The sequence below is a fragment of the Triticum urartu genome, chromosome 1A (assembly GCF_056163025.1).
Source record: "Triticum urartu cultivar PI428250 chromosome 1A, HENAU_Tu73, whole genome shotgun sequence".
Taxonomy (NCBI): Eukaryota; Viridiplantae; Streptophyta; class Magnoliopsida; order Poales; family Poaceae; genus Triticum; species Triticum urartu.
This window is the reverse complement of record NC_141873.1, coordinates 520,523,391-520,540,208: the sequence shown is the minus strand read 5'-3', so window position 1 is coordinate 520,540,208 and position 16,818 is coordinate 520,523,391. Positions and strand designations below refer to the sequence as shown.

Genomic DNA, 16,818 nt, shown 5'->3' with positions numbered 1-16,818 from the left:
AGAATTGATACTGTGGACTTGAGGTTGTTTCCTCGGAAAGTGTACCGTATGCTCATTACCATTAACATGAAAAGTGACATTGCCTTTGTTGCAATCAATAACAACCCCTGTAGTATTCAAAAAGGGTCTACCAAGGATAATCGACATACTATCGTCCTCAGGAATATCAAGAATAACAAAGTCAGTTAAAATAGTAACGTTTGCAACCACAACAGGAACATCCTCACAAATACCGACACGTATAGCAGTTGATTTATCGGCCATTTGCAAAGATATTTCAGTAGGTGTCAACTTATTCAAATCAAGCCTACGATATAAAGAGAGAGGCATAACACTAACACCGGCTCCAAGATCACATAAAGCAGTTTTAACATAGTTTCTTTTAATGGAGCATGGTATAGTTGGTACTCTTGGATCTCCAAGTTTCTTAGGTATTCCATCTTAAAAGTATAATAAACAAGCATGGTGGGAATTTCAGCTTCCGGTATCTTTCTTTTATTTGTAACAATATCTTTCATGTACTTAGCATAATGATTCATTTTAAGCATATCAGTCAAACGCATACGCAAAAAGATAGGTCTAATCATTTCAGCAAAGCGCTCAAAATCCTCATCATCCTTTTTCTTGGATGGTTTAGGAGGAAAGGACATGGGTTTCTGAAGCCATGGTTCTCTTTCTTTACCGTGCTTCCTAGCAACAAAGTCTCTCTTATCATAACGTTGATTCTTTGATTGTGAGTTATCAAGATCAATAGCAGGTTCCGTTTCTACATCATTGTCATTGCTAGGTTGAGCATCAACATGAACATCATCATTAACATTATCACTAGGTTCATGTTCATCAACAGATTGTGTTTCAGCATCAGAAATAGAAATATCATTGGGATTCTCATGTGTGTCAATAACAGGTTCACTAGAAGCATGCAAAGTCCTATTATTTTTCTTTTTCTTCCTCTTAGAAGGACTAGGTGCATCAACATTAGTTCTCTGAGAATCTTTCTCAATTCTCTTAGGGTGGCCCTCAGGATAAAAAGGTTTCTGAGTCATTTTACCCCCTCTAGTCATAACTCTAACAACATTATCATTTTTATTATTATTTAATTCATTGAGCAAATCATTTTGAGCTTTAAGCACTTGTTCTACTTGAGTGGTAACCATAGAAGCATGTTTACTAATGAGTTTAAGTTCACCTTTAACTCTAGACATATAATCACTCAAGTGTTCAATCATATAAGCATTGCGTTTTAATTGTCTACCAACATAAGCATTGAAGTTTTCTTGAAACTCATCTAAGCATTGGCTAGCAGACTTATAACGAGGAATATCACCTTCATCAAATCTATAGAGAGAATTTACCTTTACTACCTGTGTCGGGTTATCAAGACCATGTATTTCTTCAATAGGTGGTAAATTAAGACCATGTATTTCTTCAACAGGCGGCAAATCAAGACCATGTATTTCTTCAATAGGAGGTAAATTCTTGACATCATTAGCTTTAATACCCTTTTCTTTCATAGATTTCTTTGCCTCTTGCATATCTTCAGGACTGAGAAATAGAATACCCCTTTTCTTCAGAGTTGGCTTATGAGTGGGTTCAGGAAGTGTCCAATTATTTTCATTAGTCAACATATTATTCAATAGCAATTCAGCTTGATCAACTGTTCTTTCCCTGAAAACACAACCAGCACAACTATCCAGGTGGTCTCTAGAAGCATCGGTTAGTCCATTATAAAAGATATCAAGTATTTCATTTTTCTTGAGAGGATGATCAGGCAAAGATTTAAGTAATTGGAGAAGCCTCCCCCAAGCTTGTGGGAGACTCTCTTCTTCAATTTGCACAAAAATATATATTTCCCTTAAAGCAGCTTGTTTCTTATGAGCGGGGAAATATTTAGCAGAGAAGTAATCAATCATATCCTGGGGACTACGCACACAACTATGATCAAGAGAATTAAACCATGTCTTAGCATCACCCTTTAATGAGAACGGAAATAATTTAAGGATATAGTAGTAGCGAGTTTTCTCATCATTAGTGAATAGGGTGGCTATATCATTTAATTTAGTAAGATGTGTCACAACAGTTTCAGATTCATAGCCATAAAAAGGATCAGATTCAACCAAAGTAATTATCTCAGGATCGACAGAGAAATCATAATCCTTATCAGTAATACAGATAGGTGAAGTAGCAAAAGCAGGGTCATATTTCATTCTAGCATTCAAAGACTTTTCTTTCAACTTAGCTAATAATTTCTTAAGATCATTCCTATCATTGCAAGCAAGAAAGTCTCTAGCAGTTTCTTCATCCATAACATAGCCCTCAGGCACAACAGGCAATTCATATCTAGGAGGAGAATCTTCATCATCACCTTCATCAATATTATCATTTTCAATAATTTCATTCTCTCTAGCCCTAGCAAGTTGTTCATCAAGAAATTCACCTAGTGGCACAGTAGCATCAAGCATAGAAGTAGTTTCATCATAAGTATCATGCAAAGCAGAAGTGGCATCATCAATAACATGCGACATATCAGAATTAATAGCAGGAGTAGGTTTAGGTGTCGCAAGTTTACTCAAAACAGAAGGTGAATCAAGTGCAGAGCTAGATGGCAGTTCCTTACCTCCCCTCGTAGTTGAGGGATAAATTTTGGTTTTCTCGTCTTTCAAGTTCCTCATAGTGACCAGCAGATATAAATCCCAAGTGACTCAAAGAATAGAGCAATGCTCCCCGGCAATGGCGCCAGAAAATAGTCTTGATAACCCACAAGTATAGGGGATCGCAACAGTTTTCGAGGGTAAAGTATTCAACCCAAATTTATTGATTCGACACAAGGGGAGCCAAAGAATATTCTCAAGTATTAGCAGCTGAGTTGTCAATTCAACCACACCTGGATAACTTAATATCCGCAACAAAGTATTTAGAAGCAAAGTAGTATGGAAGTAACGGTAACGATGGCAAAGGTAACAGTAGCAGTTTTGTAGTAATTGTAACAGTGGCAACGGAAAAGTAACTAAGCAAAGAGCAATATGTGAAAAGCTCGTAGTCATTGGATCAGTGATGGATAATTACGTCGGATGCGATTACTCATGCAACAGTTATAACATAGGGTGACACAGAACTAGCTCCAGTTCATCAATGTAATGTAGGCATGTATTCCGAATATAGTCATACATGCTTATGGAAAAGAACTTGCATGACATCTTTTGTCCTACCCTCTCATGGCAGCGGGGTCCTATTGGAAACTAAGGGATATTAAGGCCTCCTTTTAATAGAGTACCGGACCAAAGCATTAACACATAGTGAATACATGAACTCCTCAAACTACGGTCATCACCGGGAGTGGTCCCGATTATTGTTACTTCGGGGTTGTCGGATCATAACACATAGTAGGTGACTACTGACTTGCAAGATAGGATCAAGAACTCACATATATTCATGAAAACATAATAGGTTAAGATCTGAATTCATGGCACTCAGGCCCTAGTGACAAGCATTAAGCATAGCAAAGTCATAGCAACTTCAATCTCAGAACATAGTGGATACTAGGGATCAAACCCTAACAAAACTAACTCGATTACATGATAAATCTCATCCAACCCATCACCATCCAGCAAGCCTACGATGGAATTACTCACACACGGCGGTGAGCATCATGAAATTGGTGATGGAGGAAGGTTGATGATGACGACGGCGACGGATTCCCCTCTCCGGAGCCCCGAACGGACTCCAAATCAGCCCTCCCGAGAGAGTTTAGGGCTTGGCGGCGGCTCTGTATCGTAAAACGCGATGCATCCTTCTCTCTGATTTTTTCTCCTCGAACGTGAATATATGGAGTTGGAGTTGAGGTCGGTGGAGCACCAGGGGGCCCACGAGGCAGGGAGGCGCGCCCCCACCCTCGTGGACAGGGTGTGGGCCCCCTGGCCTTGATTCTTTCGTCGGTATTTTTTATATATTTCAAAAATATTCTCCGTGAAGTTTCAGGTCATTCCGAGAATTTTTATTTTTGCACAAAAATAACACCATGGCAATTCTGCTGAAAACAACGTCAGTCCGGGTTAGTTCCATTCAATCATGCAAGTTAGAGTCCAAAACAAGGCCAAAAGTGTTTGAAAAAGTAGATACGATGGAGACGTATCACAAGCCCTGACATGTCCCTTATACTGCCATTGCCAAGCTGAAGCACAATTCTTCCACTCCCTGTGCATGCAATCTATGCTGCCAAGCATCCCTGGGAAGCCCCTTCCAGCATTCATCGCCAACAAACGGGCTGTATCTTCAACTGTCGGCTCTCTCAAGTACGCGGGGCCAAACACAGCAATAACAGCCTTGCAGAACTTATATAGGGACTCTAGGCATGTAGACTCACTCATACGGACGTAGTCGTCAATGAGATCACCGGGCACTCCGTATGCAAGCATTCGGATGGCGACAGTGCATTTCTGATAAGAGGAGAAACCGATCTTGCCGACGGCATCCTCTTTGCATTCGAAATAGTCATCATAGCCAACCACCTCCTCTCTAATACGGTTGAAAAGATGCCTACTCATACGGAAACGACGGTGGAATTTTTGACGTTTGAACAACGGGTTTGTTATATCAAAGTAGTACTTCCAAAGAAGGAAATGCCCGCTCACTCGGTTGCGATTCAACGCCGGAAGGTGGCCCGGAATGGAGCCACGAAACAACAGCCACTGGTTGTTGAGGTGGTGATGGACCAACACGGCAGCCAATATCTCCTCCTTGTCGTCGGACGACGAATCGTCGGAGTCGCAAAGGAAATTGTGGAAAAAGAACTCGTCGGCGGAGTTCATTTTCGTACCTTGGCAAACTGTCGAACAGCTTGCGGGCGTCGAAGAAGGAGACAACCGGCGAGGGGAGTCACGGCGCGCATGGACCAGCTAGCTGCCCTGCCGACGTCCGACGAGTGGCCGGCATCCGACGAGCGTGCCGGTGAGGATCTAGCCGGGGCGGCGAGGCGGCCTCTTGGTCGCGGGCGGCTGTGCGGTTGGGGGAGCGGCGGTGGAAAACAGTTTGCTCCTTGGCGGCAAGACGGCGGTGGCGGGGCGACGGGAGGAGTGAGCGGCGTTGCTGGGCGGATGTGGAGGCGGCGGCAGCTGACAGTCGCTGGCAAAAAAGGGCAGCGGCGTCGGGGACAAAGGAGGCGGGCGAGGGTTGATGTTGGCTGGAGGGTGGGGGAGGCCAATGAGCCACCGACCAGCGGGCCCGGGGAAAGGAGAAGGCGAGCGTGCGCGCGTCCGTCGCTTATCCGCGCTGACGCAAATCCGGCTCAAAAATGAGCCGGTAATGGGTCGTCCGCGGACGAAAAGCGGACGCACGCCCGTTTGGGTCGACGCGTTAGGCCGACTTTTCTATCCTCGCCGACCCAAACGGACGGCGGTGGACTAAATGGGTCACCCATTGGAATTGCTCTTAGGTTGTTTTAATTTTCTTTTAATACTAATGTGGACGCGTGAATTCTCGCCGGCTTAATGTTTAATTAAGTTGTTTTCATTTTAGATATGCATGCATAATTTTTTTTTATCGGTGCCGTAAAAATAGGTCGGGCGAGCGTTGGGCGCGTATGCCAATCAAAACACAGAAGCGGATGTCCGTGTTCGTCTGACCGACTCAAATAGACAAAAAAACGGACGAAATCACCGTTCGTTTGAGTCGGCCTGTTGGAGTTGCTATTAAACATAACAAGTCGGAAACGGATTTCTATACCAATCATTCAAACCACAACAGTCCGTAGTACTACTAATTCAAATGAAAAGAGTCGCAGTCTGGCACACGATGTCAAAAAAGTCTGTCGCTGCGCAACGCAGCGACTCCTTTCTTTTGCTTTTGCGGGGTATTCAGTGATCGGAGTCGGACCGTTCCCTCCCCTGTTCCCTTCCTCCATCCCCCCTGTTCCCTTCCACCCCACCAACAGCAGGCGCCAGCCCGCCCGCCCGCCGCCACCACGCTCCCCTTGCCCCGAGTCTATAAGAGGACGCACCGGTTTCCGCATCGCTCTCCTCCACACCACCCGTTCCATCAGCCAGCCAAAGCACCAAACCCGCCTCCTCCTCCGCACCGGCGGGGCACCAGCGACCGGAAGCAGCAGCCCGGTGCGATCCCTCCAGGTAGGCAACCGCGTCCTCGCCCTACTCTTGTCGCGCGCGGCTTGTCAGCTTGACCCCCGAGCCATCGGCGCGCTCGTCTCGCTGCAGAGGGCCTCGCTCGGTGGAGCACTTCGTCACCGCCGCCAGCCGGCAGGCGCCTCGCCGGAGAGTAGCGCTGGCCACGCGGCTGGCGGCGGCGAAGAAGCGCCACTCTCCGGCGAGGCGGCTGCCGGCTGGCGGCGGTGAAGAGCGAGCGTTTTGCGCTCCTCTCGGGCGAGGCGAGGCGAGCGGCGGTGGAGAGGCGGCGGATCGGGCTGTTGCTATGATTTGGTTATCGTTTTCTCCTGGGGTTAGATCCGCACTCAATCGTGACTTCCATGTCCTTGTTGCTTTCTCAGGGTCACCAGCAGGATGAGGGCTTTTGCGACCGCAGCTTGGGTGGTGTTGCTGCTCGCGGCGGCGGCGCTCGTCTCTGTCTCCTCGGCATCCGCTTCGATCTCGGCCTCCGTGGAGCCATCAGGTATAAAAGGCCTCGCTTTCATGTTTCTTGGCACATTCCCTTTTTGCATCGACTTGTAGTATCACATTAGTGTGCTCCTAATACTAGGATTTATTTCGGAGTTGCGATTCCTCTCGTTTTGGTAGCTTGTCTGTCCCATACTTTCCAAGTTAAGATACAGACAGAATAGCATACAGTTGTTCCGCTGTCATTGGTGTTCTTGTTATGGGAGACTATTTTGTCGTATCCTCTATCCGTGTTAGCCTAGTAGGATTTGCATGTTCAGTCATAGACGCAACGCTGACAATCCTTTGCTTCTTCCGTTGAAGGTTGCAAGGCCTTGTTTTCATGTTTCTTGGCACACTTTTGCATCCATATGTAGTAGTATCACTATCATCACACTACGTGTGCTCGTAATACTAGGATTTACTGTATTTCGGAGTTGCGATTCGGCTCCGTGCGCAGGCACTCTGTTTTGGTAATTTGCCTGTTGGATACACTTCCCAAGTCTGAGATACAGACAGAATAGCATATAGTTGTTCCGCTGCCATTTTGGTCTTCTTATTGTGGGAGACTTTATTTTCTACTCCTACTACGTACTATAATATCCTCTGTCCGTGTTAGCCTAGTACTAGTATTTGCACGTTCGATCCTAGACGCAACGCTGACAATCCTTTGCTTCTCCTGTTGAAGGTTGCAATGCCACCCAGCTGGCCACCGCTATTGTCAAGAACTGTGTGGAAGAGTTTGAGCCAACCAATGCCGCTGCCTGCTGTTCCTCGGTTCTGCCCACAGTGGACATGGCCGGCTGCCTCTGCTTGGTGGTCGATGAGCCTCAGCTGGCGCTATCGGGCACCACCTCCCAGGCCGTGTTCAGTCTTTACCTGAAGTGTGGAGGTAAGAGACGTTCCCAGGACAAGCCGTACGAGGCATGCGATGATTTCTTTGCGACGTCTCCGCCATCCCTGCCAGCGCCCGCCAGTCCGGCGCCTCCTGCATCACCAAGGGACATGTACTACCCTCCAACTCCCGTCAATGAGGATTCAAGTTACAAGATCGAGTTGTCCACAGATGTTGGCGTTTGGGTGACCGTGATAGTCTACCTGATTGTCATGGGCTTCGCAGTTTACGAGCGTCTGACTCGTGGTACTACTTCATACTTAATTATTGGAGTGAATTCCATTTTTTACCTTATAGTTGTACATTTGTGACACATATTACCCTATTTAGCGGAACTTTTATCGAAATGTCAGATTTTGAAGACTTTTAACACGGTTTTACCCCAGTTTTACATTTTGTTTGTTTATGGTCGATAGGATCGGCATGTTGCGTCATTGATTTGTAAAAAAAACTGTAAGGATCGGAGGGCATCATTGGCGATCTTGTCCAAACTTCTCTTGTCTATCTGTTCCACTCCTTGTGGCCGTCCACATGTTTTTGGATACAGGGCGTCACCTCACACCTTACCTGATGGACACGCATCAAAAAATAAGGGTCCAAAGATTTCAAAAGGGGTATTCTAGACGAATTTTCACTGGAAGAGGTAATTAGTGTCACAAATGTATAAATATGGGGTAAAAAGTGGAATTCACTCTAATTATTGCATGTCAACCTAGTTCGATTATATAGGACTAATGGTGCTTTTCATTTGGTTTGCAGGAGGAAATGACAACGAGGGTGGGCAAGAGGTGAACAATGACCAGGATCCAGAGGGGCAAGGAAACCCTCGGCCGGACGGAGCTGCTTGACGATCAGCACTTCATCACCGGGTACATTATTTTCAACCTGGCCTTTGTTCTTTATTCTGATTCGCATCATCTGGTCTTGGCATTTACTGTTCGACAAGTGGCCTAATCTTTGTTTTCCGACAGGATAGGAAGACTGAAATGGGCACGGGAACCTACTGCTCAATCAAGATCATGTCATGGAGAGGAAGCCTGCCATAGTTTATTTTTATCAGTAGTTGCGCCTTTGATGAGCAAGGAATGTAATATGCATTTGCTCTTCTTTGACTCCCCTTTGATCCGAATGTTGAACTTTAAATGTCTTTCGTGGTGAACTATTTGCGTTGTGGTATCCAAAATCGTTCGTGCATTTGGGGGTTGTTTGGATTATGACTATCATTGTCATATCCACATGATTTTTGCCACACTTGCCTTAGTTGAATTGCTCAAATTGTTAGCCACACTTTGGCTTGCCTAAGAAAATCATGCCCCACTTTTTATGTCTATGACATGTAGGGTTCACTGCTCATAAAAAAGTCTTGCCTTAGATGTGGCTAGAACCAAACACCTACCTAACTTGATCAAACTTGCCTAAGGTTAGATGTGCTAAAGTGTGGCTAGGAACCAAAAAACCCCTTGTTTTAACCTAAACGCTGCTCCACGCGATTCAGCGTCCGCACACAGGCCGTTCATCTCGACAGTTTCGAACCAAGAGAAGAGAGAGCGGTGGGTTTTGTCGCTTCCAAAAATCAGAAAACACGCCCACCCAGGGAGCGTTCTATCCACTAGTAGTTGGGGCGCGCCCGTGGCGCGCCGCTTGATGGGCATCTGGGCGATGCCAGGTAGATGAACGCCCTTTTTACTTTCCTTTTTGGATCAGGATAGCAGTACATGTACATGCAATTCTTGATGGAACTTATTATATTGGAATATCACCTGAGGAAGAAACTGAAATGCCATACCCACAACGATATAGCATTGACAGGAGCATGTTGTTGTTTGGCAACATAAGATACATTAATAGAAATTACACGCACGTCGGCCCCGGCAGCGGTGGCAGGCCCTTGATGCCTCCCTCTAACCGTGTGGCTGACAAAGCTGCGGCAGTAGCTCGTCGTCGCGGACGGCGACGACCCTCCAAGACACGGTGTTGATGGAGGCACGAGGGAGATGTTGAGCTTGGTCTAGAGGTCCCTGATGGCAGCCCTAGTCCTCTCGACGGCAAACTGCTCCGCGCCGTTGGGGTCTTGGTTCCTCAACTTCCTTGCCTATAAATGAGTTTCACTTCATATCTTTGGCATGACTGGTTCTGAGCTTCTAATAATTATATGAATTCTGTGAGAAGCGAGTGTGCTCGTTCAAACATACACTGACTTCCGGCTCACCTTGTGGCTCTGAAAGAGCTGGAATGGCTCTGGTGAAGGTTTACAAACACCGACTTGCTCGTGAAGATAGATAACCTGCTTCCGGTTCTTCTTTTCTGCAAGGACTTTTCCTCAGCAAACATTTGTAACACTGGTTATATTTATTTCAGTTCTTAAAAAAGCATGGGACGAATAGGAGAAAATAGAGGAATATCAAGGTAAGATCCTAGGAAAGGATGCCTCAAATTAATTGAATGCCCACTGAAAGGAGTCAGACATATCGTGCAGTATGAAATAACATTCTTCAAATTATGCAAAGGAACTACCTTTGTTGTCCCATTGGCTCGATAGACATCAAAGTAGTGTGAACTGATTCAGTCTCCGTCTATCTACAATGTTATTATATCCTGACAAGAAAAAGCAAAACTAATTATACTACCATAAGTTTTATACAAACCACATCAGACAGATATTAGATCAAAACGGACAAGAAAGCATCAACGAAGTTTAAAGATTCCACCCTCTAGATTAACATTGGACTGTAGACTTGACAGCGAAATCAGTTATTTGCAGCTTCTTTCCACAAAGTTTGCAAAAGTTACAAAAAATAACCGTTTTTTTAACATTGCCACTTTTTTAGCAGAACTCAAATAACCTTGTTCAAATATGAGAAAAATTATAGCTTAATGATTAACCAAAGTTCGTTTTCTTGAAAAGTGTATAAAACTTTTACAAGAAGGCCTGTGCGCATTTATCTTGTCTCGGCACATTCGGCTGCCATGTTTAGTCTAACTCATGTACATCAATATGGGCATATGCTATAACATTATGATCTAATTGTAGAACATCGAAACATATGATACTATATTATTAGAGTTCAGAACCATCATAGGCGTTGGTACATCTAACGAGGATATGTACAAAAAATGTGCGGCTCACCCTGGAGCATGGATGGGTACAATGCATTGTAGTTAATCCAAAAGCGAATACAAGCTAACATGAAGTGCTTTCAGTTTGGCTGAAAAAAGGGGCCTAATGAGGCCATGACTTGGCTTTGTCAGAAGCCTGTTGTAGGCAATGGCAAGAAACGGCCAGCAGTAGTGCAATCTGGATACTCACGCCTGCAATGATTTTGTAGCATTGCCACTAGACCTCTTACGCTTATATTCACATAAATCTGAGTGAAGCTGCATCAAGAAATATATTTCGGACATGAGAAGCAACAACAGTAGCTTAAGAAAAAAAAAACATGTTACATATAGTAATATTTCCTTACAGCCTAATGGTACGAACAAATCAAAGTTGCTGGATTTGGTAGTGTAGCTAAAAGACAGAAAATGCAAGTTGACTATGATGTCACTGCTAAAGAAGCATAAATAGCATCTATGTCTAGTGAAAAAACAGAACAAAAGAAATTATCTTCATGTTAATCCATCTATATCTAGCATAATATTTTGTAATATGCTAGTACAATGGTATAATAAATGATCTTGTATGGCTACCGCATGAAGTATGGTGTAAAAAAACCAGAAAATTGAGTGAAATAAGTCATGTCAACATAGTATAAGAAATCAATAAAAAAGGGATCATACATCATGTACACCAAACCGGGTTGATCTCCCTTCTTAGACATGATAATCACTTCCAAATTAAAGACCAATGCTTGCCTATAATTCTAGTTGGAAAGTAACCTCACTTCTAAGAAATCTGAAGGTTCTAATTTCCAAATAATCCACTCCTTGAATGTTCTCTCATGATTCTTGAAAGAAACCTTTGAGCTGCACAAGAATAGTAGCAAAAGTAAGTAAACATGAAAGAACAGATCAACTCAAGGTGCAGATGGGTAAAGCAAGATCATCCAGTAAAACTGAAATATTTATCAATCAAATGCTAATAGCCATATGACACAACCAGCAAGGTAAGAAATCGATCGGGTCATGGAGGAGCTCACCCAGAGTTTAGGCCCGTCAATCTGGCCATATGGACCCTAGATGTAGAGAGAAAGCATGCATGCTCTTCTTGCTCCCATAGCACCACAGCAAAGTAGGGGTTGGAGATCAACTAATAAACATGGAGAGATCCATATATGCCAATCAACTAATAAAACATCACCGGAGCAGCACATGCATACGTGGAATATGAACATAAATAAAAGCACCTGCTAATGACAAAAAGAAATGACTTAATATTCAAACATTACGCCATCGATAGGTAGAATACAGAAAGTGTATCTGTAACAGTAGATGTTCTCATTGACAAAATGAATCGTGTTCCCATCTTCAATTTTCCTGCAATTTCACCTATTTTTCATGCCTCATTAATTATCTAGGGAATGAGACTATGATGAACAGCCGAGCACTAAATTTTAATGCTAACAGCCTTCCACAAAGCAGATAACACCAGTAGCCAGCTTTTAAAGATCAATTAGCATAGCTTGTCTGTCAGAAATAAATTGCATCACGAAAGCATTCCAAGACTACTGGCTGTCAGAAATAAATTGCAGCAAATAACACCAGTAGCCAGCTTTTTAAGATCAATTAGCATAATTTGAAGAAAGCTTAGCATGAATATTGTATTCATCACTCTGTTAGAGCAGATTTTGGTTGGTTGCGGCAACAGCAGGTTGATGAATTTCATGTACTATCAGTACTGTGCAGGTGCATCCAAATCTGTATGATAGCAGAAGAATAATATAAGCAAGAAAACAGAGTACTTCCATGCAAAGAACCATAAAGAAAGGTATAAAATAGGAGTTTAAAGAGAATCTTTGATGAAAAACCTCACAAAAAGTGACCAGAAACTAAATCTTAGAACAGAGACAGATCTTGTGTCAGCATAATAAAAATGAAACGGCTATTTGACTAATTGAACGACCAATTAGATAGAGCATAGGCATTTCAAAACCTAATGTGGATAATAGCTAGTCATCTGAACGGATTAGAAGGCATGAGGGAAATTACATATGAAGCGAAGCAGTACATCTAATTATCAAGATTTTAATCCCCAAATAAACATTCTAAAAGAACATGAGAATATCTTGTTGTCGCCTTCAATTGACAATCTGAGAACAAGATTTGCAAGAACATTTAGTATGCAGACATGTTTTTCTTTTATCAATTTCCTTGGGAGTTGGGTAAAGTAACTCTTGTTATATATATAAGTGAACATAATTACGTATAGTCCAATCAGTAACTAACAAGGTATGCAAGTGAAGTGTCCAGGCTGTGCAAACTTACAGCCTGAGATGGTTTCTCATGTAGAAAATGCAACAAAAGCGACCCTTGCAAACACCAAATCATTTTGGCACCTCTGATTATTGCGTGCGTCGGGATGGTTGAGATGTGGCTGTTGCAACGACGTGCGCACATCAATGCTTGCCATCGTCCAGGCCTGCGTGCGCTGTAGCAAACAGAAGAATCTTGCGCATCAGGACCCGCAATCCAGGAAATGGGAACAGAAAACTGAGATGCAGTTGAGTTTACCGACGAAGATAAAAGATTAGAAATATCATCAATAGAAGCTAAGCAAATAAGAGTTCAGAAGGAAAGTAAACAAATAAAGTCAGTGTCGGTTACCTTTTAGTATCTGAATTAACAAACGCCAGCCTTTCACCCAAGACAAGATCAATGATTAGCTACGTAGCTACTCAGCTAGTGTTGAGGTCCACAGTACATAGCTAACAGATGACTAATTTTGATCCCCTTAGTCTGAACTATAACAATCTAATTAAAGTTGCGGTGGCAAAATAGAACCTTTCAGATGGTAACTAGGCAGTGGAATGAACAGGTAGAATTTTAGTTCAGTAGCACACTTGTCGTTTTACACAAATTCATGGACCATGATTCAGCTACCAAGTCAACCAAAACCCTAGCTGTTTAGTTCTATCTGGTTTCTACTACATGGTTGACGTAATAAACAGAATCCTCCCTCCCTCCCTCCCTCCCTCTCTCTCTGTTAGATGCTGATGCCCAATTCATTCCATCCCCGAAACAAGCAAAATCATGAGTGCTGCAACCCCCTTCTCAGACCAAACCCCCAAACAATGTACGAAGGAGAGAAGGCACATCTAATCATCAGTTTAATTCGCTGGAAGTGTGAGAAATTGTGAGTACTGTATAAACTACGCCAAATTTTTTTAAATAATACATCTTTTTTATTAAATTTCAGAAATATTACGCCGTAATTATATTTTTCAAAAATAATATCCTGTCGGCCTACTGTTGGCCGATTGGATCCAGTCGGCCTGTTGCTGGCCGATTGGACCCCAGTCGGCCCACTGTACGCTGATTGGATCCAGTCGGCCCACTGCTGGCCGATTGGCTCCCAGTCTGTTTCCTCTAGGTCGACAGGTGCATGCACCCATTTATCTTTGGAATGAGTATTTGAAAAATGTTGAAGAAGTATTTAAAAAAATGTTGATCATGCATATAAAAATGTTAGTCAAGCATTTGAAAAAAATGTTGAACAAGTATTTAAAAAATATTTAAAAAATATTTAAAAAATGTTGAATAGGTATTTGAGAAATGTTAAAGAAGTATTTTAAAAAAACCGTCGATCATGTATATAAAAATATTAAATAAGTATTTTTAAAAAATGTTGATCATGTATATAAAAATGTTAAAAAAGTATTTTAAAAAATGTTGATCATGCATATAAAAATATTACATTTTATTTTAAAATTTTACCTGATTGATCGTACATCATTGATGCAACCGGAATACACGACACTAGAAGCCTGGCTGTTGCTGCTGCAAGCAGGGCGCGGCGTTCCAAGAGCAAACACTCTATGCATCTAGCATAAGCATGCCAATGCAACACCAGTTGCCACTATTCTTTTTTACTGGAAAAGTTGGAATGCCATGGTGCAACCGACTATGCATATGCTGCAAGTATGGTCGATGGTATTTCAAGTTAGAGGACGATGTTGCAAAGCCGACCACATGAACGCTACAAGGATGACTGGCATCAATGTAAAGTCAAAAGCATATCGTTGCAAGGTCAATTGGTAGATTTGTCCCCTAAAAAAATTAAATGTAGATTTCAATATTTTGGAGAAGTAAGCTTTCTTTGCATCGTTGCTAAGGCTGGTTTTGTGATTAATGCGCAGCTGATATACATTTCTTCTACACCTCCGCGTGAGGCTCCCTCTGGTGGCTCCGTTCCATACTATCTTACCATATGACAGATGTTTTGATGAACACACTTATTTTCTCTCTCGTTGCAACGCACGGACCCTTTTGCTAGTATGACTCATTAGAAGTAGCCACTCGTAGAGATTATCTTTTAATATGCGCCCACGTGGAAAGTTAAAGCAGTCCAACGTAAATGGACGGTGACAATTCAACGTAAATAGATAACTTGTTTCAAGCAATACATTCTAGAGCTCACTATTGGGTTCTACACTATTTGCTCTCAAGCAGCTCTCTATCCAGCAAGGCGTGTATACACAGGACGATTGTATCCAATCATCACCATCTACGGGTAAGCACCCCAAATCCTCAACCTTGGAGTTCTTAAGATGGTAGGCCACTACTCTTGTATCCGATATGTGCAAAAAGATAATCTCCTTGTAAGGATGAAATCCAAGTATCCTTGAAATGTATTTATGGAACTTTTTCTGAACACTAACTTCAGTGGCAGAAGCAGTAGTGGCATCATCGTTGTCTGAATCCCATTCCAGTTTCTCTCTGTCAAGTGTTTCATCATTGTTATCCCTCAAACCTTGCACGAACCAAGAGCCATGACTGTGTTCCCAAGGAAAATTTTCTAGCAACGGCTTGAGGCCAATCTCATGCTTCAACATCCATTCGGTGTGATCAATTGATTCATTAAGAAACCAAATCTGAAGTTTGCAGCAATCACCGACGAATCCATAGTAAACGCCATATTCCCAGATTTTCCCAAATGAGGCATAATATCTCCGCGTGCTTCACTAATCGGGGGGAGTTCAATTACTCGGTACTTATTATCCTCTAAATCCAATCTTCACAAACAAATAAATTCGTTATTACTGTACAACATTAGCTAGCTAGTCACCTTGGTATTGGGTGGCCTTTGCTAAGAAAAATAGGGAAACAAAACATATATACCTGATAACAAAAAATATGTTGTACACATAGAGCCGGCCCCGCCAATACACAGCATCACGAGGGAACAACACGTTTTTCATGAGCGGTAGTAGCTTGGGGTCGATGGACCGTGGAGCCATCCCTTCCCTGATAAAAGATCTTTCCTCCCACCGCCAGGTCTTTGACGAGAATGCGCTCATAGTGTAAGGCGATGGAGGCCACTCTGAGTTTGGGTTCGCGGGGACCAATTCAGCTTCGTTCTCGTATCAGTTCCCATACCTGCGCCTAACACACTGCATGAAGAACACCTCAAAATGTGGCGAGACCATAGGATCGTACGCGAGGAAGTCGTATTTGATGAAGCCTTTGGTCGGGGTCCGATCAGGATGACGCGGTAGACTAGCCCACTGTTGCGTGGCCGGATTGGCCACGCCTCCCCAGAGGAGGAGGAGGCCGTTGCAGTGACCCGTCATGTGGGACCAGTCATTGTGGACGTCGTCGAGGTAGCCGAGGTTACCCTGGATCTTGCCTACGACGGAGGGGCGCGAGAGGAACGCCGGGGGGAAGTGCTCGCCGTCAACGAAGCGGTAGACAACGAAGATGCCGGCCAGGGAGAGCGGCAGGAGGTCCTTTCGCAGCAGGCGGTGGGCGTCGACGACGGCACACCACTCCTTGCAGACGGAGCGGCAGGCGGCGAGGCTGCGCGGCATCAGGCGCCGGAGGACGTCCGCGAGCACATCGCCGGGTAGCAGACCCGCCGGATCCATGATGTCTGGCGACTGCGCGGTGCGCACGCGGTGCAAAGGAACAGGCAGGCAGGCAGGTAGGGGTCTCGATAGTCTGATGCTTTGCTTCTACCTCGGCTACCAACAAGGGAAGATGTACATAGCCAGGGCCCAAGGCCAATGGTAGGTTAGAGTTTGTTCCAGTTTCACACCCCGATTTGTTCAAGTCCGAGTCCGACCCCGTGAAAGCCACCAAAGTGCCAATGCTCTCCAACCAAAGGTAGCAGCAGAACTATTCCAGATTTGCCAAATGCAGGCTCATCCAGTCCGACCCCGT

The 16,818-nt window shown here is 43.8% G+C and overlaps 1 protein-coding gene, 1 long non-coding RNA gene and 1 pseudogene across 3 annotated transcripts; 1 reads left to right on the top strand and 2 right to left on the bottom strand.

Moving 5' to 3' along the window:
- Positions 1–5,929: 5,929 nt before the first annotated feature.
- On the top strand, positions 5,930–8,694 carry LOC125537338 (uncharacterized). Of its 2 annotated transcripts, none has more exons than XM_048700652.2 (5): positions 5,930–6,122; positions 6,500–6,621; positions 7,294–7,746; positions 8,260–8,369; positions 8,477–8,694. In XM_048700652.2, the coding sequence occupies exons 2-4, from the start codon at positions 6,513–6,515 to the stop codon at positions 8,346–8,348; spliced, it is 651 nt and encodes a 216-aa protein (XP_048556609.1). In that variant the 5' UTR covers positions 5,930–6,122; positions 6,500–6,512; the 3' UTR covers positions 8,349–8,369; positions 8,477–8,694. The 2 variants fall into 2 exon arrangements, with proteins under 2 accessions (XP_048556609.1, XP_048556605.1); XM_048700648.2 differs by having other exon boundaries at positions 8,472–8,694.
- Positions 8,695–9,256: 562 nt separating this feature from the next.
- On the bottom strand, positions 9,257–10,706 carry LOC125525004 (uncharacterized). The gene is made up of 4 exons (XR_015608457.1): positions 10,628–10,706; positions 10,015–10,095; positions 9,710–9,804; positions 9,257–9,592 (listed from the first exon to the last, which is right to left on the bottom strand). It is a non-coding gene; the product is annotated as an uncharacterized LOC125525004 (long non-coding RNA).
- A 4,359-nt stretch (positions 10,707–15,065) lies between these two features.
- Positions 15,066–16,523, bottom strand: LOC147992162 (uncharacterized; annotated as a pseudogene).
- Between the last annotated feature and the right edge of the window lie 295 nt (positions 16,524–16,818).